This window comes from Molothrus aeneus, chromosome 13, assembly GCF_037042795.1.
Source record: "Molothrus aeneus isolate 106 chromosome 13, BPBGC_Maene_1.0, whole genome shotgun sequence".
NCBI lineage: Eukaryota > Metazoa > Chordata > Aves > Passeriformes > Icteridae > Molothrus > Molothrus aeneus.
The window spans coordinates 8,662,953-8,687,611 of NC_089658.1; the positions used below are offsets into that span (position 1 = coordinate 8,662,953).

General features: G+C 39.9%; 1 protein-coding gene across 2 annotated transcripts; it reads right to left on the reverse strand.

Annotated features, from left to right (window-relative positions):
- Nucleotides 1-117: 117 nt before the first annotated feature.
- Nucleotides 118-24,421, reverse strand: LOC136562172 (tropomodulin-3-like). Of its 2 annotated transcripts, XR_010784476.1 has the most exons (11): nucleotides 24,390-24,421; nucleotides 18,011-18,207; nucleotides 16,482-16,638; nucleotides 9,716-9,838; nucleotides 9,060-9,149; nucleotides 8,422-8,552; nucleotides 7,364-7,471; nucleotides 5,775-5,918; nucleotides 5,289-5,433; nucleotides 4,047-4,186; nucleotides 118-3,132 (listed from the first exon to the last, which is right to left on the reverse strand). XR_010784476.1 is itself a non-coding variant. In XM_066558858.1 (10 exons), the coding sequence occupies exons 2-10, from the start codon at nucleotides 18,134-18,136 to the stop codon at nucleotides 3,101-3,103; spliced, it is 1,056 nt and encodes a 351-aa protein (XP_066414955.1). In that variant the 5' UTR covers nucleotides 18,137-18,207; nucleotides 24,390-24,421; the 3' UTR covers nucleotides 118-3,100. The 2 variants fall into 2 exon arrangements, 1 of the variants encoding a protein (XP_066414955.1); XM_066558858.1 differs by lacking the exon at nucleotides 4,047-4,186.
- Between the last annotated feature and the right edge of the window lie 238 nt (nucleotides 24,422-24,659).

A 24,659-nucleotide genomic window follows, 5' to 3' on the forward strand; every position in this document is an offset into this window, starting at 1 on the left:
GGCACCGGCCGCTCCTGCCCGGCCGGAGAACGAAAGGTTCTCATATAAACACAAGGGTTTGAAGCAACTCTGTACAGTACTAAAAACAGCAAACAAAAAAAACCCCGAAGCCACAACAAGAATACAGTACTTTAATCATCCAAAGATTAGTAACTGTTTTACAATCTGACAGCATATAGTGCTGATATGCTAAAATACTCAATACCTGCTTCCCCAATGGAAATTTAACTCGAACACTTACTCGTTTGTAGCTTACAAACGCAGGATTACTCAAGCTGCAGAGAGAGTGAGGCTATTTCTTTAAAATACAAGAGTAAATAGGTAATTGCTCTGAAATATTATGTTTCCATGCTTAGCTTGGAACCAACAGAATCAACTATGCAGTCATTTGATTTCTGCATTAAGCAGGAAAAATAATCAGTAAGAAAACAGTATCTCTTTCAGAAAAATCCCTTGTGTTTATGGTAACTGGCTTTCACAGTAATACCAGCCCTGCACTCACAATCAGTGAAACCATACACAGATCTCACCACACTCGATGGCATTACATCATTGCTCACTTTGTTAAGACTATTGAAGATTCCCGGCTACAGACTGAATTTCTTCATTTATTCCAAAAAGGATACACACCACAGGCACAAAAGTGATTGCTGTAAACTGTTCCATGCACCACACCAAAGGTCTTCCAACAATTTGGATGATTAAACCCTTCTGATTGAAAAAAATTGTTTTCCATGCCCAGCCTGTCAGGTATCTGTCCTGAAAGTCAAAAGCAAATTTTTAGCTGTTGTCTACAGAGTTAAACCATTTAACTGTCATTTGTGACAGGACACCTGAGAGCTGAAACTTAAATGGCTCTGCCTTTGATTGGAATATAAATAATTAAACAGCCAAACTTGATTAAGTAAAAGCAAGAATGTGATTTGGGCTATTATTTCCATAATCCAGCCTTTCAGTTTTCTCCTTCATTTTCAAGTAGGAGATAACTGCCTAATCTTTTTAGGTTGTGATAAAACAACTCATCATAGAATCCCAATATGTGAACAGATTCTGTGAACATGCAGCCCTTCAACAAATGAAGGAAGACATTACAGCCTGTTTTTTGACACAAAATGATAATGGTGCCTAGCAAATCAAAAGTAAAGTACAGCTTTAGGCAACTCAGCACATGACATGCTTTGGCCATGTTTGTACAGCAGTGTCTCTCTGTAAAAATACACTTAACTTCTGATTGTATGCATACTGTATTAGAACTATTTCAAAGTTTATTTCACAATCTAAAAAGTTGTTGAAAATTTACAAAAGCCCAAACTAAAAGAAGCTCTTTTTGTTACTCATCAGAACACTTCTGGTGTTGTTGTGAGGTTACAGTAAGTGTAGTCTTTGGTTTTAACTGAATTCATTCCAACTTGGTTTTCAGAGCACATATTTATTTGTAATTCTAATAAAATGCCAATCTAGAAGTAGGGGGGAAAAGCGGTTCTTCCACGAGTATAAACCAGATATATACATCCCCCCTGAAGGCACTATAGTTCCAAATTCTCTGTACAGTTGCAGTAACATTTGAAGCCATCTCCAGAATAAAGTCTGTCTTTAAAGATCCAAACCAAGACTTGCAGCAAATTACAGTGTGGGCACAGTGTCAGAGACTTGCTCTGTTTTTACAGTATGTACAACCTGATGCAAAATTCTCAGTCCAATGTTTTCTACATATAAATGCTCACCACATTATGATCTTTGGATGAAAACAGTTGTCAGTTGAATTCTCTGTTGCTATAAATACAGCCAAGCAGTCCTGTAGAATATTTTTGTGATCTCAAAGCAAACTAGTACAAGTACAGTCCAAACAGACCTACACCAAAAAGTTTCTAGATTTTCATATTTCAAAGTGTACTGTGATTAGGTACAGAAGTTGAAGTGATTCTTGTTGCCTTATTAGTTTGCTCATAGAACTTTAAACATTTTAACAATGACTACGCCCTAGAGATTTGACACTACTTATTGGTTTGGTTTTGCATGTCTTAGGTAGTGTTTCAACATCCAGACAGATATAGAATGGAAAAACCCTTTCTTCAAAGTGTTACTTCATTATTGAAAACTGTTAGATTTGTATGAAGTACAAATAGCTTAATGTAATGTAACTTAGGCCCAGTGGTCTTACAGTTAAAGCTGCTTTTCCTGTATAGGTATGCAGAATTTTAAATATGAATGTCCACTACTTCTAGAGAAATTGATACTTATGAATGTAGATAACAATTTTTAAACAAAGAATATAAACTAAATAATGCTGATGAACACATGAAATCAGTCTAAAAATGTATCCAGTTTAGATACAGAGCAAGACACAGTTACAGGATCTTTAGAAAAAGACTTTAAGGATTTAGATGTAACAGAAAAACTGTCGTTTTGCAAGACTCCAGAATTTTTTCCTTGTTTTCCAAGGCTTCCATTTTTGTATTAGTCCCTCTAATTCCTTAGGAGAAGTCCTTAGCCAATTTATTTTTGTTTGGCTTAAAAGGATGTCTTTGAACTTGATTACAATATCAAGAACAAATAAAAAATAAACCAGTAGAATTACAAATAACATTGCTGTGAAAGATTTCTCTTCAGTGCAGATGAACAAAGCTGAACAGCTCTACACGAGTGCAGCTGCTGGGTGAAGAATCCCTTTTCACTAGAGCATTGTTGTCAGGAATATACACATCCCTCCTGGTAAATACACACCTCCAGATTTTCTTACAAACATTTCAGTCGGGTCAGTATCTGCCCAATCATCTTAAAAGTCCTATTCTTTGACTACAGACAATTATACCATTGATTTGCAATTACATTTTTAGTAGGAAGCACAGCCCAAGTCTTGAAATACAAAAAAAAAAGTCCTTAAAAAACCCAATCAAAACTTATGGTACAGAGACTGGCACAGTTACTGTGTCTCCATCCATCCCAAAACCGTGCTGCATACCAGCAGATGATTCTATTCTTTGCTTTAAAAGGAAGGGGGTATCCAGTCTTTTCCCTTCTAACCAGGTCAATGGAGTCCAAGACTGCTGAAGCCCACGGTGCTGCCTGTGCTGACTCCACAGTTCTGGCAGCAGCTTTGCTAATTGTCTCCTTCAACCCTCCTCTTCCGAACTGCAACAAGGAGACAAGAAAGAGAAGGTTTGCTAGATTAGCGTTTTAACTGTTTTCTGTGTTTCTGTAACATGGACAGTTACTTTGTCACATGAAGTATCACAAATTAAGGCAGCTAACACTTAGCATTAGGCGGCATTTTAAAATAAGCCTTATTCACAAACAGTTGCAAATATTTCCAAGGAAGGACTTGTGGGAAACATTAATCATCTTATGTCTGATAAGCAGATTTAGCCAGGATTCTTTTTTTACAGTTTTTGCAGTTTTTTAGAGGTGAATTTAATTTACATGGCTTCAAAAGAAACACTACAAGAGCTTCACAGTATATCTAACACAATTTATACACACACAGATGTTACAATCAACAGCCTAACACCTTCCATTTATTAATAAAAACATTAAATTGTCAGAAAATGCAAGAGCAATAAAAAATTATTATTAAAATAACTAAAAGCTCACATGTTTTTAAGATTTGAGAATATGCAAAATTGATTGAATGACTGGAGTTTTCCTCAACATTTGTATTATTTTTGATGTTTTCTTTTCGCACTATCAAATTTTCTTCTTCCAGTTTTCCTTTTCTGTGTGGACAAAGCCAATGGCACTAAAGGTCTTATAGGACACATAAAGGCAAAATACAAAGGACATTTCATTTTGTTTAAAACATGAAGCAAGCACATCTATATAAGAAGAAAGTGAATGTGTTCTCAAATTCACTCAAAGGAAAGTAGGTGGCAAAAGTTATTCATACCTGCTTTCATCAAACTGCAAGAACAGATGACAAGAATTTCCAGCCCTAGACTTCTCCAATCATGCAGTTAACAGCACACAGACAATGAACAGGGAAGTGGTACAACACAGTGTGAGCAAGGAAAATGAAAAAGATGTAGACTTTCTTTTTAGAAGGAACGTACAAAGAGAGAAATTAGAAACTTCAAACATCTTGGTTTCAGTGCTCAATACCCAAGTGGGTATTCAGAGTAACCTTCTCTGTAGCTTCAGGGCTGGACAGATGAAAAGGTATTTGCAGAAACTTTTAGTCGCATACTCCAGACTATGAAAGCAAAGGAAAAAAGGCAAGATATCAATAGAAGCACAGATTTTGAACAGTCAAGCACTAATAAGAGAACTAGTGAGAGAGGAAACCTTAGAAAGCTGTGAGACACCTGAAGCATTATGATAAAAAACCCAACTGGTTTAGAATCTATTTTGAGAAACAGATATGCACTGTCTGAGTGCCTTTCTTATCTCTCTGTGCTCTATGCTAGTTACTCATCCATATCTTTCAGAGCTGTTCTCCTCCACTTTAACCTTTATTCAGAAGGGAATCAGATCTTTGAACCAAATTCCAATTTCCTGTGTCATTCCCTCTAATATATTCCTTAACTACCACTACTACTACTAAACTGCCTGGCCCCTTTTCACACTGATGAGAGGTCATCACAAAGCATCTAAACCAAAAAGATTTAATTAAATAGAGTTTTAAAATGAAGTTCCACTTGAATAGATGGACATTATTTTGTAGCTGAGTGCCTCAAGTATTTGACATTATTATACAAATTATTTACATTCATGTGCTATGTTATTAACCAATTTTCTGCTGATACATTTAATTAGGATTCTAACCGATGAGCTCCAACAAACCTGACTGCAGCAAATAAAGATGCCACTGCTATCAGCTACTTGTAGCTAATTGTACATGAACAGAACCACCAAGGGAGAGATTACCCAGTCCCAGCCTCTGTACATGACAGTATGTTCAGTTTCCTTGCTCAAGCAATCCCAGTAACATTGGGATACTGGCATTGAACAGGGCATCCTACACTGTTAGTTTCAAGTACTGACTTTGAAGAGGAAATTAATCTTATCTGAATATAACTGGGTGATCAAAACTATTGTTTTCACTCCCTTTGCCATAAATCACATGAAATTTTAATGCTCCTGTTCTAGACTATGCTAAAAATTCTCCCTTCATGAACACCCTGCAACAAAACAGAAAACATCAAGCAGCAACAAAAAAGTAGGAGTAAAGCACAGGAGAAACCTGAAACTGATCTACTAATCTTGTGCTATCGTGGTTTTGTCAAGAGAGAAGGGGAATAACCCCTTTAAAGCCTGTGCCCCACACCCAGTCAATTCATAATGACAGGTCTTACCCAAATCATTGTTTTTTGTGATAGCTGCAGCTGCCCTGGCTCGAGGTCCCTGTTGTGTGAAATGGTACCCAAATTTGAGGATCTTGCTGTTTTCTTCAAGCATCTTGGCAATTTCTACTTCTGCAGCTGTGCCCAACTGCTGCCTCTGTTAAAATAAAAGGTACACAAAGACAACAGATCTTAGGTGTGTTCATCTTGAAAGAGATCAAAATCCTTTCCCCATATCAGTCAATAAACACTCAGCTTCATTCTAGTTAATCAAATAGGCAGAAGGTCCTAAAATATATTTGTACACTTTAAAGCACAAGGAAGCACAGAAATCAACCTCAGCTGGATGCTTCTGACAATCTTAAGGGCAATTGTTGATGGTGTTAAGATAATTAAACATAATATATTTGAAGAGTTTATCACAAGCTGGCTTGTAAAAACATTCAGTCAATTAGGATTGGCTGGGTTTAGCTACGGTATCACCACTACCTCACTTACCTGATTATCAATTTTGATCTCTGTCAATGTTTCATTGTCTTTCAGTGCATCAACCAATGCCAGAATTCCAACTCCAGTGATGAAGTTTGATTCTATGTTCAAACTTTTTAATTTTGTGTTTCGTCTCAGCATATCTGCAAGAGCCTTTGAATATAAGGAAGCATCATTAAACTTTTGAATTTTGCTGCAGTACCTCATAGGACACAGCAATAACCACTTCCACTAACTAGTTCCATGGAAGCAGCAAGTTCAGAGATGCAAGGTGTAACTTTGCAAGCTTTCACTTACTGAGACTGAGATGACTCTTTTAGCCAGGCATTATCTAAATTCCCTTCTTAAGTAGCATTCAGTCAAGAGAAGGCCTGTCTTTCTCTTGTTACAAACTAAAAAGCTACACAGAATATAAATGGTCTGAAATTAGCATATTGGACCAATTCCATTTTGTAAGCTTTCACAGCACACAACGAGCAATGCAGGCTGCTAAGCAAAGGCCAAAGAAAGGGCATTAGTCAACTGAGAGGAGAATTAGATATGGTTAATTTGTAAACAGGAGATCTGACTTTGAAAGTGCTTTTGTCTACAGATTTGGTAGGAAAAGGTAAAATTCAAAGCTCTAAGCATAGTAGCAGCATGTAGCTAAAGGCACTTTTATACCTGGTGCTAATTCTGAGAAAGGAAGAAAACAGGAATGGCTAACCACTGAGTTTACTGGCAGAAAAACTGTACCCTCTGAATTTTTTTCTATCAAGTGACAATACAAAAAATGCAACAGAACCACACCTGAGAAAAGAGGCCCTTATAGAGTTTTATTACTTGTTTTACTCCTGCTGAAAAGAAACTTTTTAAGTGACCCAAACCCAAAGCTTTCAAATGCTCATTTGTTCATTTAATGGAGTCTTTCAAACTAGCTGGTTTTTTTCTAACTTGAATTTAAAACAAGTGCAAAGGATTGTCCTGGCAAAACAATTAGTTTTGTTTTCTTACCTCTTTATTTGTAATTAAATAAGGTACTGCTTTAATTCAACATAGAAAAAACCAACCTGACAATAAATTATATTTAAGTTTCAATTGTATCAAGCTAGATACTTTGACTAATATTATGCTTTATTTACCAATATTTTAAGCCAAACTTTGGTAGCAGGGAGATAGAGAAACAAGTATTTTACAAATTCAACTAAAACTCTAGTTAGTTGAAAAATATCACAGGTGTTTTTAAGTCCTCAAATGTGCTTCCTGCAAATTAATTTTGAATGTACTATTGGCTACTGGAATGAACAGCAGGAATTAAACAATTAGGAAAGAAAGGTAAAAAGGAAGGAGGTTAGCAAAATGAAAAATAAAGGAAAGGGACTGGAAAAAAGAATTCTCCTCACACATCTGAAGCATTGCTGCATATTAAGTTACTAGTAATCATTTACCACCTTAGATACAACAAAGGTTTGTTAAAGAAAACATAATTTACAGTGTAGCAGAACGGAAATATTTTCATCTCTGATCATTTAAACTGGATTAAATTCAATCCCTTACCATTGCCTTTCCATCCTAACTTCCCTTGCACCCCACTCAAACCCCTTATCACGAGTACTTACAACAGCAACAGGATCATTGCTTCGGGTGGCTGCCAGGCTGAAATTCTTCACATGTGTGTTGGTTTCTAAGGCTTTTGCAAATTCTTTCAGCGTTGGAATTGGTATGTTCTTGAATTAAAAATAGCATTTCACTCTCTTGAGATACACAAGTTTATCCCCTCCCCCCAGCTTCTCTCTCTATCTTATTCTCTTTACAGCAAAATGCCCTACAATATTAACTACCACTGTCTCCAGCAGTCTCACAGACAAGACCTACCCTAAGATGCAATGGCTGTAAGAGTCACCAATTCTATAAAGCAATCATTTTTACAGAATAGTAACAACCAAGCTTAAAAGGAATCATTTTAAACAATTAATTAGGATAGCAAATGTCTCAGTTTATTGTATCAGAAACTTTGATCTGTTGCCTATTTAGGCAGTTACTTTGGCTAGCATGTACCTGTTACAGAGTATTCTTAAACCATGGATTTTATTTCCCCAATTTAGGAAGGGGAACAAGCAGCCCTGGTTGCTGGCAAGAATGTCTCTGGTGTCTGCACTGCAAGTCAGGGGTGCTGCAGTTCTGGTTTCTTTCAAGCAAATATACAAAAGCTTGTCATGTGTAAAAATACAACTGTGTTTTTACACATTACTTGGGAGCAGAAGCTGCCCTAACTTCCACCAGCCCTTTTGTACAAGAATCAGAAGGATGAAAGGGACAAATATCCCTTTGCTTGCAATAGAAACTGAGAGCACATTGCTTCATCAAGGACAAAGGATTCAACAAAATAGTTAACTCCATGATAATGAGCTGCTGGAACTGCTGCCAGCTTGGCAGTGACAGAAATCTGGGCTGGCAGTAAGAAAGTCTAAGACTTTTTAAATACAAATTTGGCAAGAGAAATCAAGATGGCTTATTGGTTTAGCTGCAGGTTCTGAGCTTATACACAATGCAACATTCAGCAGAAAGATTGCTGTACTTAGAATAAGCCTATCATGCTCTCTTGGAGAGTTTTGCAGCTAGAAGTGTCTTCTACTGAGAAGAAGCAGCATATTTACTGCAGCCTTCAGGTAATTACCTTAATGTTATTTAGATTAACTTCAACAAGACGAGAATCATTATCTTTAATCCTTTGCAGTGTCTCCTCCACATTTGTAGGATTTGGTGGTTCATCAAAAACAGGCAACATTTTTTCACCTTTTACTATATCTGAAAAGTAAGGCATTTAAATGTAATCAAACAGGTTGCACGCATTCATTGTGAATAAATTATACACATACTAAATATTTACTGTATTTAAAGATCATTTCATCAGTATATACATCTCTCCCCAGCAAAAAAAGCATACCGTCATCTCCTGACCATATTTTCATAAAGTTCAATTCTTTTCAATTTCAAAAGTCCTCACAGCCTTTCTGCTTCTTTTTCCAGAAAGCACATAGGAGTTGAATTACAAACACAAATATAGAACCTAAGAACCAACACACACAATGCATGCTTATGCCTATTTTGTCACCAAAAAGTGACTTAAATGCAGAGGACACTTTAGTGTATGTATATTTCAATTCCACTCTTGCCAGAACTCAATTAGCAATGTTATAGGCATACACATTTCCAGACTAAGACTGGAAGAGTCTAAAAGATTGTTGGTGAATGCTATAGGAACGGTGTGCAGTACAGAGAATTGATTTTTCTAGCACTTGTGTACACACTTACTTGAGAAGCTGTCTTTGTCAATCCCATTACTGCTTCCTACTACATCACAGAACTGATTGTTTGTTATCAAATTGGACATTCCTAGTATTGCTGAAAAAGAAAAAAATAAAAAGCAAAAACCAGTTTTTACTGTTCCTAATTCAGCTCAGATGCAGGGCTCCTTTAAATAACAAAACCCAACGTTTGTACAATACTTATCAGTACAAAAAGCCATTCAGTATCTTATTTGAAAAAAGTAGAAAAGATAATTAATTATAGGCATTTTAGTTAACTTTCACATCTTAGAAAGTTCTGACCTCACCAGGTTCAAGCACCAACATTAAAAAGTGCAGCTCAATCACAAAAATGAAGCTTTAGGAATACAGGCACAAACAAACACATTGTTATACACAAGAAAAAGCAGATACATACACATCAAAAACCAGCCAGTCTGAGGAATGGATTTAAAGGTTTTGAGTCTGAAATTCAGATATCTTTTGCAGGCCAAAATAATTAACTTCCTCACAAATCAACAAAGTCAAACACTTCAAACAACATAATCTGGCTTCTATCACAACTACAACATCCTGTAGTCAGATCAATACACCGTCACATTAATTATAGATCTTCCTTCTCTAAACATGTACCAGCCCATCCATCCTTCAAAAAAACCTCACCTGCGAGGTCACCCAGTTCTGTGTCTGTGGCACTGGTCAAGGCTTCCTCCAGTTCTGGATCAAGAGAGAATTTTTCTTCTGTGAAAGACTGTACAGGCTTTTGCTTGGGGATAAATATTTTCCCTGGAGTAAACAAAATGGAAAGTCTGATGTTAGTTTGTATTATATCACTACTTATGTTTCTAATAGTATGTACTTTATTCACTGCAGTTTTTACACTATACACAGTATTTCTGATTTCAGATGTTAACCTCAGTTCTGAAGCAAAAAATCAAAGCTGAGTGAGAAAGCCATGGTTTGTGAACAGCACAAAACATGGTAGATTTCTCTGCCAGTGATACTGTTCTCTAAAATGATATTTAGAAAGGTCATCAAAGATTCAATGGCAAAAGAACCAGGAGTAATATTACATTCTGCACCAACCTTTTTTATTACAGGCAGGTAATGGGAAAACTTATTTTAGAATACAGGAATTAGGTAGAGGTCTCTGTAGTTATCATAATTCCTGCATACACCTTTAGGGTAGGAAATCAGAATATGAGAAAGTCTTTCTAACAATTCAGCTGTGAATGGTCCCTCAGAACAAATAAGTCTTCCACTGGGTAAGTGGCAGGACAAGCAAGGGGTGCTTAGGTTCAGGACAAATTAACAAGGCAAACAAAAGCTCTTGTACTGATACATTTGAGAGAAATTGTTCCCACCTACACAACTGTGAATCAAATCTTAACAGCCATTTAAGGTTCAAGTTTTTCAAACTTTCCCAGTTGCCTGAGCTATCCACAGAAAGAGCAATGGAAAAGGAGTTCCAGCTTCCTTTTGTTATTTCCTGGGGTAGGAAGTGGTCTTGATAATCATCCTATGAAGTCTCAGTCCTAATTCAGGAGTCCACCCTCTGCCATATCCATAGCTATAAAAAGTATTTCCACAGAGGAATGATCGCTGTCCCAATGTCCCAGCTACAGTGATAGTTGATGGTAGTAGTACTAGTTTAGCATCACTAAAGCCAAAATCACGTATTCCATATCTTCTCTAGATTACAGTAGTTTGTGGTCATTTCCTTTTAAAGGAAGTTAATGCATTCCCACTAGCACAGATGACAGAGAAGCACATCAGGTTTTTCTCTGACAACAGTCTGATGACCAAGAGCTGTTGCTAGCAACACGGTATCTTTGTTCCTGGGTTGCTATCTCTTTGGAAACTTGTATAAATGGTCATTACCCATATTTAGAAGTAGAAAACAAACCTCCTTACATAATTGTACTGATTCCAAACAGTAGTTAAGTGCAGCTGACATTCATTACCTCAGATTTGATGGACAGTGCAAAAGAAATGGTTGGTGATTCAGGATTAAAAGAAAACCTTCATAAATTGATTCGGGATTAAAAGCAAACCTTCAGAAATTACACAATTCTTCTTCATAAATTGAAGGCTTATGTAGCAATTGTTTCAGGTTGTTTTGATATAAATGATGCAATGCATTTCTATCATTTTATTTTGCCAGCATCACCTACTGGGGCAAGATTAACCTTTAACTTAAACTGTAGTTTATAGAAGAGAATGTTTGACAAGCTTTTCATCAGTCCATGAAACACTCTGAGCAGCATACACATGATCGAAAGCCTTTCAGCAGCTATGTTTGTATTATTTTCCCTCAGTAATATGGGCTAGTAAAAAGGTGAGGATTTTGGAGTACAAGGAAGGAAGACAGTGAGATTCGAGCACCTGAGCCTTAGTTCAGCCATCCTATTTGCACCAGGAAGAGACCAAGAAAAAGAAATTAATCTCAATTAAAAGCAACTTGACAAAAATGTATTTTAACCTAATTCAGCCTTCTGTCTGATTCACCCCACAGTGCTCACAAAAAGAGAACTACTTTTCCTGATGTTGCTGTTCAGTAATTCTTAAATTCATAGGTTAGAAACGTCTGGTTCAAATATTTGCTTCCTAAGAGTAATAAAAACTTATCCATACATGCCTTTCTTTAGAAAACCTAAGGAGAGTGAGAAGTATAATCAGTTTTTAAGAAAGTAACAATGTTAAAAGCCACTGCCCTCCAGAAATGTTCACTGCAGCCAACTCCAGTCACATGAGCTGGGTCAGGAGCAGTTTTTGTTATAAAACAAGTCACACCCTTGTGTACATAATTTCTCATTCATTGGCTTCATGTCGTCCTAGAACAGAAATCAGAGGTTTACAATGCACATACAAAAGTAGATCCTTCCCCACTCCCTTTTAGCAATGAACTTACTTCCAGAAGGGTAAGACCCCTGTGTCTCTGGGGACAATGATCTCACTCCAGGCCTACTGCCAATACAGTTCAGCAAATCCCTTCCCCCCTCCTAGTGCAAGCTTTAAATAAAACCAAAAACCACTACACATCTGTGCAGCTTGCCTGGCCCTCAAGTGGAACATTTCCAAATAGTAGGGATTTGATTACATGAAGGAACATGACAGCTCCTTTACAGCCAGCCAGGATAATGCAAAGATGAAGCAACACAACATGAAGAGGCAAATTTCAGGGATGTTCACATCATTTTTATAATAATTATATAGGCAGGTGTTCCATGTATTTCAGCTACATGCTAGATGATGCACATCCAGGATTAAGTCACAGGCCTCCTCTGCTACATAATGAACTTTCAGTTCCCAGTTCCACCCAGCTGTATTGCTCTAAAGGCAGGAACACTGGATGGTGTTTATGGAAGTGCCCTGGACATTTCCCACACAGATCCACAGGATTTAAGGTGGGAGTCAGTACCTTGCAGAAATCAGGTCTGTTCAGTGGGGCCATGCAGTGCACATTGCTGATACTATTCTCACACACCCCACACTAACAGGCAGCCACAGCTAGCACAGCAGAAGAAAGTCTAAAATCCACATTTGGAGTACTCCATTTGGGAAAACAAATCAAGTGGTACCTGCAAACAACTGAATACAAGCTTTTTTCATGAAGAAAAGTGAGCAACATCTGATGCATTCCTTACATCTTGTGTTCTTTTAACTTTCCTTAGTTCAGAAATTTATATAATCCACACTTCATCAATCTCCAGTTCTTACCATGTAACAGACTTAGGTTTATCAATTCCCTTGTAAGCACAATTTCATACTAATGTTTTTAATTCAACTTACAAGTGAGTTCCTCAATGTCCTAATGCAGAAGCAAAGCTGTTATCTGCTATCTGATCTCATTACAGGCCACATAGCAGTAAATTAGAAAACTGTTTTACATTAAGACTTGAGTATCACATATTATTTTGTTCTAGTGCTCTTGTATGGAGGATATCAATTTGACAAGCTGTTTCTGCAAAGCTCCTACAGGATATTAGTTTCAGTACACAACATGTAACACACTTCTTTAAAGACTTTAAAGTGATTGTATGGCAAACAGATAACACAGCATCCCAAATCCTGCTGCAACAGAAGGCAATGGTGATCTGGAGCAACAACTGAGCAGGGTGCCAACAGAAGAGCTTTAGTTTCAGTAGTAGTTTCAGCTACAGTTTCACTCTGTTTTCTGGGTGATAGAGAAACCAAACCAAATCAAACCTAAAGCAGAGGTTACATGAACTGCAAATCTGGACAGAACAAACACACCCCAGCAGGAATGCAAAGGGAAGAGAAAGCCACAATTAGAAGAGTGCAAAGGCTGGAAATGCACAGCTTAGTTTACACAGCACTTAGCTAATGCCTTGCACTACACAGCACAAAGTGCATTACTATCTCAGATATGCTTTTATCTCAGCAGCAGTAATTGTCTTCTTCTGCTGTTCCAAGAGAAGGGAGAAGGAGGAGGAGGATTGGTCAGATTCAGTCAGATGAGTGGAATACACTTGAGGGCAACAGCCTTCAGTGCTGAAGCCTTGCTTTACTGCTTGGATGAGAGCTCCTCCTCCTTGCAGTACACCCTGCAAAATCTTTATGACATACTTACATACACACACTGAGACAAAGCTAGTTCTGTTGCAATTATTACCACACTGGTCTCATGAATCTCGTGAACAATGGTTTACTTTATGGTTCAACACTTAATTGGAACAGACTGCGACTTGAATCATTAAATAGTGTTTTTAAAACCTAGCAAGTTTTTAAGGATGCTTTTAGAAACAAAATCAAGGCACTGGGAAAATGGAATACAGTATAATTTAGGGATAAAACTTTGCATTTCTTTAGCATTGTTCATTTCACCACAGCAGGAGACTTTACATTATTTCAGCTCTTCCACATGCCATAGCACAAAACAAAAGAGGTTCCAAAGACCTGGAGAAATTACATCATCTATCACTGAAAGAGCAGCAACACTATTTTAATAACATGTAACCCCAAAATTAGGTACTTGGGGCATCTGGAAAAGAGTCTTTTCCTTCACACTCTAGTAGGAAAACAAGGTTACCAGAATCAGTAGCAAGACAGGATATTTAAAATTAATCTAGAGTAAGCTTCTTTGATAAATCTGCAGACCAAATCACGATGCAGGACATCATTCTACTAAAACAGAAAAAGGAAAGAGAAGGGTAGATTTTTCCTCTTCTTGCTCCATGAAATGAATAACTGGAACAAGTTAGAGCAAGGAGACGAGCCAGAGACACAGAAATATTTTAGCAAAGTCTGACCCAAGAAATGGCACCAAAAAACCCAGCTGCAGCTCCAATCCATCTCTCTCCTCCCAATACCTCTGGAACTGAAGGTTATATTTGTCACATTTCTCCTAAATTAACAGGAGAATCAAGCAAGATTTTTACCTACCCTTCTTCCACAACTTGCTATTGTTTCTCCATAACATGTATTTCTAGATGAAGTGAAAAATTATAATCCAGCTTAGTTGTCTGTTGGTCTGTTTTAATATTAATGAAAAACACATTAGGATACCAGCCCTCTATAGCAAAAACCATCCTACTCAAGTATTAAGGTGCACCCTATGCCCTTTCCAAGTTCTCCATCTAGATCAATATCATAATTTCTTGATTTAAATGATTAAATTATTTACAATTGTCATTTTTGTGCAAAATGCAACAAATGTGACAGCAAGTCAAATTTGAACCATAATACTTTCATGAGGGACAAAGAAAAGGTTATCCCTCACCTACTCCAACATGAGCTTGACCTTCTTGCCTCCTGCCCACTCAACAGAGCATCAATTTGGATACTAAACATTTCTTTTAATGAATGTTTAGTTTTTATGAAAGTAATTGACATTTAATTTTTTATATTATTTTCTCTTCTATAGCACTCAAATAAATGTCAGAAGTTACTAAATAGCAACTTTTTTTATGAGATACAGGAAATTTTACTATGCTGGTATGACTCATTGCAACATGCAGACAGACTATTTAGTAATACTTTATTACATAAAGGAAATGACATTTGATCTTTCTTAACCAAGCTCTGCCTTACAGCTGGACCCTTCTGTTTCTCTGCAAGATTCTCACAGATTTTATCTACCCAAGCAAATACTTTTATGTGTGCATGTAGACATAAGCTGACTTTAGAGAGCCATTTCTGTGAAAGAAGCACTAGCAGTCAGCAGAAAATGCAGAATTAGAGCACATCCCCCTTGCCCAGCTCACTCACAGGATTCAAAGATTCCCCAATCACCTGTGAGCCCCAAATATACTGAACTCAATCCCACTTAGCCATCAGTCTGTCTCCAACACAGACTGGCAGATGTGTCAGGAGAGCAGCAGGAGCCAGGCACAGCTGAACACAACATGAGCAGGTCCTTGGCAGCAGCAGGGGTACCACCAGGCACTGCTGCTATGGGTGCTTCTGCCTTCTGCAGTCAATACATTGCATTGTCCTGCACTTGGTTACTCCTGCAGGTTCAGTCACCAAACTCCCATTCTGCTGTCAGCAAAGAGTGCCACAGTTAGCTCTCAACACAAAAGGAGTTGAACTACAAAATAAAGCAGAAAGTGCTCTGTGAAGGAAGTCCATCATACATGGTGCAGCACACTGTAAAGTCACAATCTCTCTATTACTTCAAGAAAAAAAGGGAGGCACCAGCATTGTCAGGTAAAGCTATCTGGCACAGGAAGAGAAAATGCAAATACCCCAAACAAATTTTCACCAAATAGAGCCCCCAGTCATAGACACAAACTCAGTAGATGAATGAAGACTCAATTCTGAAATAAGCAATGATTCACACCAGAGCATTAAGCAAAATTAAAGGGTTTCAAACCCTTAAGAAAAGACCACAAACCACTGCCAGATTACAAAACTTGTGATGTTAACTATATAATTAGTCAGGAGTAACTATGCAATCTTATTAAACCTTTCAGTAAGGATGCTAGAAAAACACCATGACTGCATACACCACTTGTATGGCCTTGTCAGCCTACATCATCTTCCAACATTACTGTCTACCACAACATCATTCAACTGCTTTTTCTCTAATCCAACAGGGTTATAAATATTGCTGTCTGTACTCAACACAAGGCATAAGCCACAGGCACCATGACAGCACTTGTCATTATTGACATAAATCAGAGTTAGCCCTTACTTTGAGGATACCATGCCCATCAGAACTTCACAATCTATAATAAAATCTCTGAGTCTTATTTCCTTCCTGTGCTACACACAAAGAGCACACCAGCCCCAGCAGCACAAATGCCTGACCAGGAAACCTCCTGGCCCTGCACAGTAGCAGCCATTTGCTGTGAGTTAGAAGCATTACAGCTGCCAGTGCTTCAACCAAATTCGGTTCACAGTAGTTCTGGCTCCTCCACTTCAGAGATTCCACAAGCACTCACACAGGAAGAGGTGCTGTTACCTTTCTTTTCCCTTGTAAAAGGCACATAGTCTTCCCTGTCCTTGTACTCCAGCGCCTGCTTCTCCAGGTAGGCCAGGAGCCGCTCCCTGTCAAAGGGAGCCGAGGCCTTCTTGGCAGTCTGGTCCTTCTGCCGGAAGCCTGCAGGCAGCAGCGCGTTCTGCAAAACAAATGGGGCAAAGCTTACCAAGTCTGCCTGAGCACCTGCTTAGCTTCATTTCCCACTTCCTTCTCCCTGTCTGCAAGGTTCAGCCCTGATACATCATCTTTTGTAGGCAATCTTTGATCCCCCTGCCAACTTCCTTTTTTTGGGGCAGGGAAGGACACGAGGTAATCTAGACATGGAGAATATAATGAAAATACAGCACACTGTGCTCTCAGTAGGATAGAAGCAATTCTTTAAGTGCAATAGCTCCCAGCATTCAATTTGCCAGTTACTTTACATTTCTTTGCTAGATTCAGCACTGTTTAAATGAGCAGTACTAAATAAAACTCAGCTATTTACAGTTTAGACATTCAGCAAGAGACTATTTCCTCTATCACTTACATCCATGTGATTTTAAGTCTTTAAGGCAACTGACTCCACTATTATTTTAACACAGTATTCCTGGTTTTGACCTGACTCAAGGTGGGATGTTTCTTTGATAATATCAACATATTTCAACAAAGAGAAAAAAAAAAGGATATTAGTACAGAATGACCAGAATGTATAGGAATTCTGACTGCCATGAAAGACAACCAGTCCCTTTTGCCAGTTCTCCTCTGTTAAAACATCCATAAAGTCAAAGGCATTTAAAATATCAGTAATATCTCACAGTGCAACAAAACAGGTGATCATAGTATTCTGAACCAATCCCTGAACATCAAGATTAAGTTAATCCTGGTTTTATTAAAGGAAAACCAGAGAGAACCATGAGATGAAAACACAAGTCTTGAAGTCTGAAATTAGCTCCAATATCTGTAGAGGACAACTCAGCTCTTTGTAGCAGAAAGCTGTAATATTCTTTTTTCAGTATCCCATGCTGACATAATCATTCAGGAGCTTAACAATTACTTGTCTTCTCTTCACAAAGTCAGCATAAGGACAGGAATAGATATAAGCTACCAGATACAGGACCAGGACTCATTAGAAGAAGTTGGCACCCTCCTACTCCCATCAAACTCCACAGCAGAAATAATAAAACAAACATGGATGCAAAAGGGCTGTTTACCAGACAGCACTGGAAACAGGAAAGTTAAACAGGCCTTTCTAAATAAACTTTCTTCTCAAGAACATGAACAACAGCAATTTTTATTTATAAATCAATCCCGGAAAGCTCCTCCCAGCTATCCCTTCTTATGTCATCCTTGGCTGCAGTTGTGTCCACCTTGCAAACAGGAAATAAGCATTATATACACATATATATCTGTGAGATCATCAGCACGCTATGAAAAAGACTCTGTCCAAAAGCATATTGTACAAAGTCTCAATTTATTTTAGACTAGTAATGGAACAAATGAAAAAAATAAAACTTCTCTTGGCTAATGCCTACCTCGGGGTCAAGATCATCCAAAACAGTTTCCAGTTGTTTCAGTTCTTCTTCTGAAAGTTTGCCAAGAATTTCATCCTCATCGAGATCTTTGTACTTGTCCAAGTCCTTTCGAAATGGGAGCGTCATGACTTGGGCAGTAGCAAGGTGCTCAAGCACTTCAAAGCCAAGTCTTAATTCTTATCCAGATCTATGAAAAACTTTTTAAAAGAAATAAGCAGAGTTAAGGTAAATATCCCAACCACAAAGCATTTTCAGCCTCCACGTACATCTGTGAAAGGAAAGCCTTGTCACCCAGTGCTGGTACCTGTTACTCCTCAGCTGACAAGGAGCACCTGGAAGCTGTGCTTCTTCACTGATGAGAATCCTGTCCCACCATGCCTTTGTCCATCAGTAATCAAACTATACCTAATTAAGCTATATCTATTTTCAAATCAAACTCAATACCCAATCCTCTTGATAAGAACACTGAAGCCATAATTCCCACAGAGCAGGGCAGGAGAGAGGAGATCCTACCATTTATGAGTCCAGTTTAACACCTTCGTTTTTTACACATAATGAAGCCAAAAGAAGAGTTAAGATGCTCCACATTTATTGTTGCTACAGCAGTTCAAGGGCACTTAAGGATAATTTCCTATAAACAAGGTAATTGGTTATTACTGACTCATACCCTTGCATATTACCTACAGAGGAAACAAAGGAAGTTTGCCTCCAAGTTAATTATAGCACTACCATTGAAACAACATTCTGTCTGTCCAAGGAAAATTACAATAGCTTGATGAAAAGCATAGGAAACACAGCTTCTAAGTGGCAGCACTCCAGTCAATCCTATGACCATAAAACCCCTGAAATTAAAAAAAAAATTAAAAATTAAAAATAAAGAATAAACTGGTTGCTAAATGTTCTATTCAGAGGAAACCAGGGTCCTTCAAAATGTACAATCTCTATAGCACTTCTCACAGACAAGGAGTAGGCAGGGAACATCTTTTCTAACATCCACAATTTTTGATGGAAAAAACAGTTAATCATAGCAGTGTTCAAGCAGACAAGTTGTTTCCTCTCATTTCTCTGAAACAAGTTCTAGGACTCTCCTTTTGTTCAGCCAAATTCTTGCTGCAAGCTGACCACACAGACAAAGAAAAAGTAATTGTGATGAGTCTCTGTAAATAAGCAAGAGAGTCCATAAGGTGTTTTGGAAGCAAAAGCTAAATGTATACATTCCTGTTCATTAGTCTCCTCAAACCCATTTTTTGGCTCTATAGAAATACACAACACAGACCAGGCACACAGTAAAAATCTTTTTTTCTCCAGTAGCCCCTATCCAAGGACAGATGCTCACACCATAAATACAACTGCATTGCTTCAAATCCACACTTACACTGTCCTTCAAAACCAGATCAATTTAGTGACTGCCTCCTAAGCAGCAGGAAAAGGCAGGCTGTATATACATCCATGCTATACCATGGAATCCTTCACACAGGATTCCTCCACCTCAGTTGTTTACATCCAGAAAGGTCTCCCTGGCTGCCACAGTTACATATGGTGACATTTTAATTCAGAGACACTGAACAGACCTGAGCACACAGAGGTTCATCCACACCATTCAATCAAGTGTACCTGTAAAATTAATCTGGTTTTAACAATTGCCTTTGCAAGAACAGTGAATTTCCAGGTCCTATTAACATCTACACCTGAATGAGGAATATATTCAGCTATTTTCAGGATGTCTGCTTTTAAGAAAGTATTGCTGATATAAACAGAAGAGCTTTATTGTGAACTACAGTTGACACTGATGGACCAATGCTGACCTTTGCAAAGCTCTCTCAAACATAAGGAGGAATTCTCATTTTTGTGGTAAATTACATCAAAAGAACTCTGGCTTCCTCTGAACCAAATCATGCTGGAAGAGCCCAGACCTTTTGCAAGAGGCTACAGAGCGAGGGCCATCCAACTTACTGGCTGCAGAAAATGCAGAGAGTAGCACACCTATGTTTTCCTAAGTTCCAAAAGTAATTAAAAGAGTGACTCTGTGGCCTAGAGAGCCACCTCCTACAGTTTTCATAGTCTGGCACTATTTGTTTCTCCAGGTGCAAGCAGCTGATGGATAATTAGCTGATGCCACACAATCTGCATGTGAACTTCTCATTCCTGGAGCCTTAATGTTCTGCCCTTCCTTACAGTTCAAGCCATTACACAGGATCACAGGAGAAAAACATTTCCTGCAGCTCATTGCACATAGCCCTTTGTGACCAGGCTGCCCTACACCAAGATACTGCTATTTACCACAGTTCTGCATGTCCATTTGCATTCAAATATTAAAAGGTGCAGTTTTAACAGGTAATTATAAGGAGCAGAATGGTTAGTAAGCTGCAGAATAATGTTGCCCTTACTCTGAAAGAGACTTGCACTGCATAACCATACATTATCTTCATCAACATCATCTGTGTTTCCTCTCCATTAATTGCCACAAATGCTGTCATCCAGAATTAATTACATTTTATTTACTGCATTGAAATATTTCGTATTGGAAAACTACTCATCCTTTGTAATACATTCATTAATTTTCAGGTCACAGCCCTTAGTCTCACTTGTTTGTATACAACCAAAGAAGTCAAATCAAATCCTCAGGTACAGTGTTCACACACACACACACACACACACACAAAAGTGAAAAATAAAGCAGCAGAACAAAAAAACCCAGTTTCTGTAACTGAAGTTTCACTTCAGCAAGAAGAGAATCACATGTGGCCTGGCAAATACAAATTTAAAGAGTTTTGGACATATTTTCTAATACCTATCAGGGACATTTTTTTAAAATATGAAAGCACCCTTAATGTGAGACACCTTTAAATTGTATGATGGTAGCACTGGTGAGCACACTGAGATTGCTTGGCAACATTCCCTACAAAAGAAAACACAGCATATACAACACTTGCATACAACATGCTAAAAATCAGCTTTTAAAACATAGTGTAAGGAATTCTCACTGCCTAAAAAGGGCATAAAGGCCAGCTAAAGCCCTAATCTAATCAAACAAGCCTTTCACCTCCCATTAAACACACTTAGTGCTCTATTTGCTTTCCATCACTCACTGTAGCAGCTCAGCATAGAGACACATGCATAACAAACTACAGGCTTTTAGAAGGAGCAGTTACTTGGCCTGTGAATATTTGTGGTGCATTTTATATATATATATACATACATATATAGAGATATGCATATGTGTGTTCTAAATGCAAAATCATGGGAAAAACTGTAACCATCAATTTTGGCTTTGCAAATACTTTGCCCTTTTTTCATGAGCAGAGCTAGTTTACTTTTAAGTATTCTTCTTAGCTTTATCATGAAAACATTGCTTAAAAGTCCAAAGAGTTAATATTCTTTCTCAGATATATAACTGTAACGTGAAGTTCTTCACTCCAGCAACTTCATAGTCACATTTAGAGAAACTGAAAGAAAGCCATCACTTCCAGTCCATCAAATGTCAATTTCCTGTTTGTTAAGAAGAAGAGAAGCTGAAAATCAGAAAGGAAGAAATTCTGCTGGACATCACAGAGAAAAAAATCTTGCCATTATTCCCAGGCCTGGGAAATCAATGAAGAACTAAAGAAATGAGAAAACAGCAGTAACTTTATATCATTTTATATGCCATTACCTGAATAACCACTTGAAAAACTGTCAAACAACTTTCACACACTTCTTATGCACAAGTCAAAATATTTTTCTCCCCTCCTCTCTGAAAACATATTTTTAAAAACCCGAAGATTCTAAAAATAGCAAGCTTCCAATTATCTTTCAAAAACTCCACCCCTTTTCCCCCATGAAATTTCTGTTATATTCAAGAACATAATTTCTTGGGACACAAACAGGAGAAACTCTTTAGATATAACTTGCCCACAGGAAACAACAGTGTTGTTAAAGTTCACTGTAAATGGCTTCCGTGACTTAGATTTTAAAATAGAAGCAACATCATGAAAAACAAACTGAGCTGGGTTTGGCCAGCACAGTCAGAGCTCACTTTAATCTCATTTGTTCCTCATGAGCCTCCTTCCCCCCAGCCTCTGGGTGACCCCAGCAGAGCAGGGGGGTCTGGAGCAGGGGGGTGTGCAGGGCTGTCAGCATTCCTGCACCACTCAGGGCCCCAGACCCTCCCAGCTGCTTGGAGGAGCCAAATCTGAGCATTTCCCCAGGGAACCCCTGCGATGGCAACAATTCTATTTTCCAGCGTGCAAGATTATCCAGAGCTCTTTATGAAGAATGTACTGCACTTGAAAGAGCTATCTTTACTTACTAAAGCAAGGAGAAAAATGAGTAAATATAAATATTACCATAATCCCAGTAGGTTCCTTAGGATATTTTTGTAATGCCTTCTAAGTCTGCTGAACAGCCCAATACTGTCTTTCTTAGCAGAAAGCTTTTAGAAACCCACCTGAGGCTTCCAAAGCCCCAGCCTGGGCTAGGGCCCAGGATCAGGGTTGTCCTGCCCCGGGAAGGAGCAGACATCCCCCGGCCCAGAGCCTCATGGAGCCAGCAGGGGGCAGCTCGCCTTTGCCCACACTTCTCCTCAGGGTAAACTCTGCTTTCCAGGCGGGAAGACACAACTATTCTGGGCTATTTTCCTAGAAAAGCAAGCCCAAGGCTTCATTCTGTTCAAAAAGATAATTTACTAAGCTTTATACATGGTAAACTGAGCTTCTCTAACTTCACATTTGTCCACACAGTGACCCAGGGAGTGGAGGGGGACAGGCAGCTACTGCAGAGTAACTACATAGACCATGAAGATGCTTCCATAGTGAAGGAAACCTGAACACATCTGTGTTTCCAGTTCCTGCAAGCTCCTCCTCTGTATCAGAAGACACCTGCAACCAAAGCCCACTTTGCTCTTTTATAAATCCTGTGTACAATGACACAGAACTGGGACACAGCTCTCTTGCAGACAGGGTGCTCTGAGTGATGGCCAAGCTGGCATTGTCCCATAAAAACTTACTCCTGTGTGCCTGTTCCTGAATACACTGCAGGGCTAAACAGACATACCCAGTCAGCCCAGGCAATGGCAGGATTGACAGGGCCAGCAGCCCCAAAGCCAGTGCTTGGCAAGCTGCACAGGGCATGGAAGAGGCAGCAGTTCAGCACACCCATGGCACTTCCAGGCATGCTCACCAAACTCGCTGCAGGGCAGGTGTTACAATCCCAAATAAATACAAGGCTGGGATAAGATAAAAATCCCAGGTGCCCCAAGAAGTTCCTCAGTCACAAATCACACTCCAGCTGTCCATTCTCCCTCCCAACATGCAGGAAGCTACTGACTGACCAGGATGAGGGATGGTTAGGGATAACTTTTTTCAGAAAATACCTGGATGTTCTTCAATAGAAACCTGCTACCCATTAATACACAGTATCTGCTCCTGGAGGAATTGCCTGCTGGTGTCTTAGTCAAAAAGAAACTTCAGATATAAGCTACCTGAACGTTTATTGAAACATTCAGTTATCTTTTATCCATTGCAGAAAAGTAGCAAAACTCACAAGCCTGGAACAGAACAGCAGAAGAAATTTAATTCATTTCCATTCTATTACTTCAGGAAAACTTCTGAGTAGAAGTCAATTTCAGGTCCCCCCTTAAATCACTGGCTGCCTTTCAAGCTCTCTACACCTGACACCGTAGCTAAACTTTAGTTATGAGGATTGATCCAACACATTGCAGCAAACTTTAAGTACACGGCAACCTGCCTAGAACATCACTTATTTCAACACAACTCGCGCCTACCCGCAGAGCGCCAGGCTCTCAGAGCAGGCCCCCGAAAGCTCCGAGCAGCTCTCGGAACAAGCCCCGGGCAGGGGCGCACGGGAGGTTCCGGGAGCGCCGGCCCGGTGTCGGTGTAGGGAGCGCACCCCGCCCCGGAAAGGCATCCATCTCTCCGCCACCGACCGCGGGGACCCGAGCGAGGGCGAGCCGTGGAAACTCATGCAGCAAACTGAAAGGATTACGGGCACCAGCTCTACAGGCGAAGCTTCCCAAGTCTCCGTTTTCGGGCTGCTCAGCAGAGCGGGGCGCTGGCTGAACACACAGCCCAGTCCCGCAGCTCCCCCGGCCCCTCAGCCCTGCGCCCACCGCCCTGGCAGGCCCCGCTGTCGGGCCCACCGCCGCCCCGGCCGGACCTCCTGGCTCCCCAGCACCAGCGGGGCTCCGGGCCCTCGTGAGCCGCCGGGGTCCGGCCGGGCGGGCGTCAACCCAGCCCCATCTCCCTCTTCCCACCGGGCTCCTGCCGCGGCGGGCGGAGGGCTGTGCCCGCCCAAGCCCAGCTCGGCCCGGCTCCGCCCGGCACCCCCGTCCCGTCCCGTCCCGTCCCGTCCCGTCCCGTCCCGTCGCTGCCGCTCCCCTCACCCGGGCGGCCGCCGCTCCCCGCTCGCCCAGCCCGACCAGCAGCGCTGCGCCTGCGCCCCGTGCACGCCGGGAGCCGCCGACCCGCCCGCGCCTGCGCCTGCGCGCGAGTGAGGGCGGGGCCCTGGGAGCGGCGGGGCCTGGAGCCGGTCCCGGTCTTGGTCCAGGTACCGGCCCGGGCCGTGGAGATGCTCAAGGCCAGGTTGGAGGCGGCTCCGAGCAACCCGGGGTTTGCAAGTTGCCCCTGTCGGGCAGGGCGCTGGATCGAGGTGA

Excerpts from the sequence above, each read along its gene's own strand:
- LOC136562172 (XM_066558858.1), bottom strand. The coding sequence starts at position 18,136 with ATGACGCTCCCATTTCGAAAGGACTTGGACAAGTACAAAGATCTCGAT. Across the intron at positions 9,839-16,481 it reads TTTTACAAGGGAAAAGAAAG|GGAAAATATTTATCCCCAAG; the intron begins GTAACAGCACCT and ends TGTTTACTCCAG. Across the intron at positions 3,133-5,288 it reads CACAAAAAACAATGATTTGG|TTCGGAAGAGGAGGGTTGAA; the intron begins GTAAGACCTGTC and ends TCCTTGTTGCAG.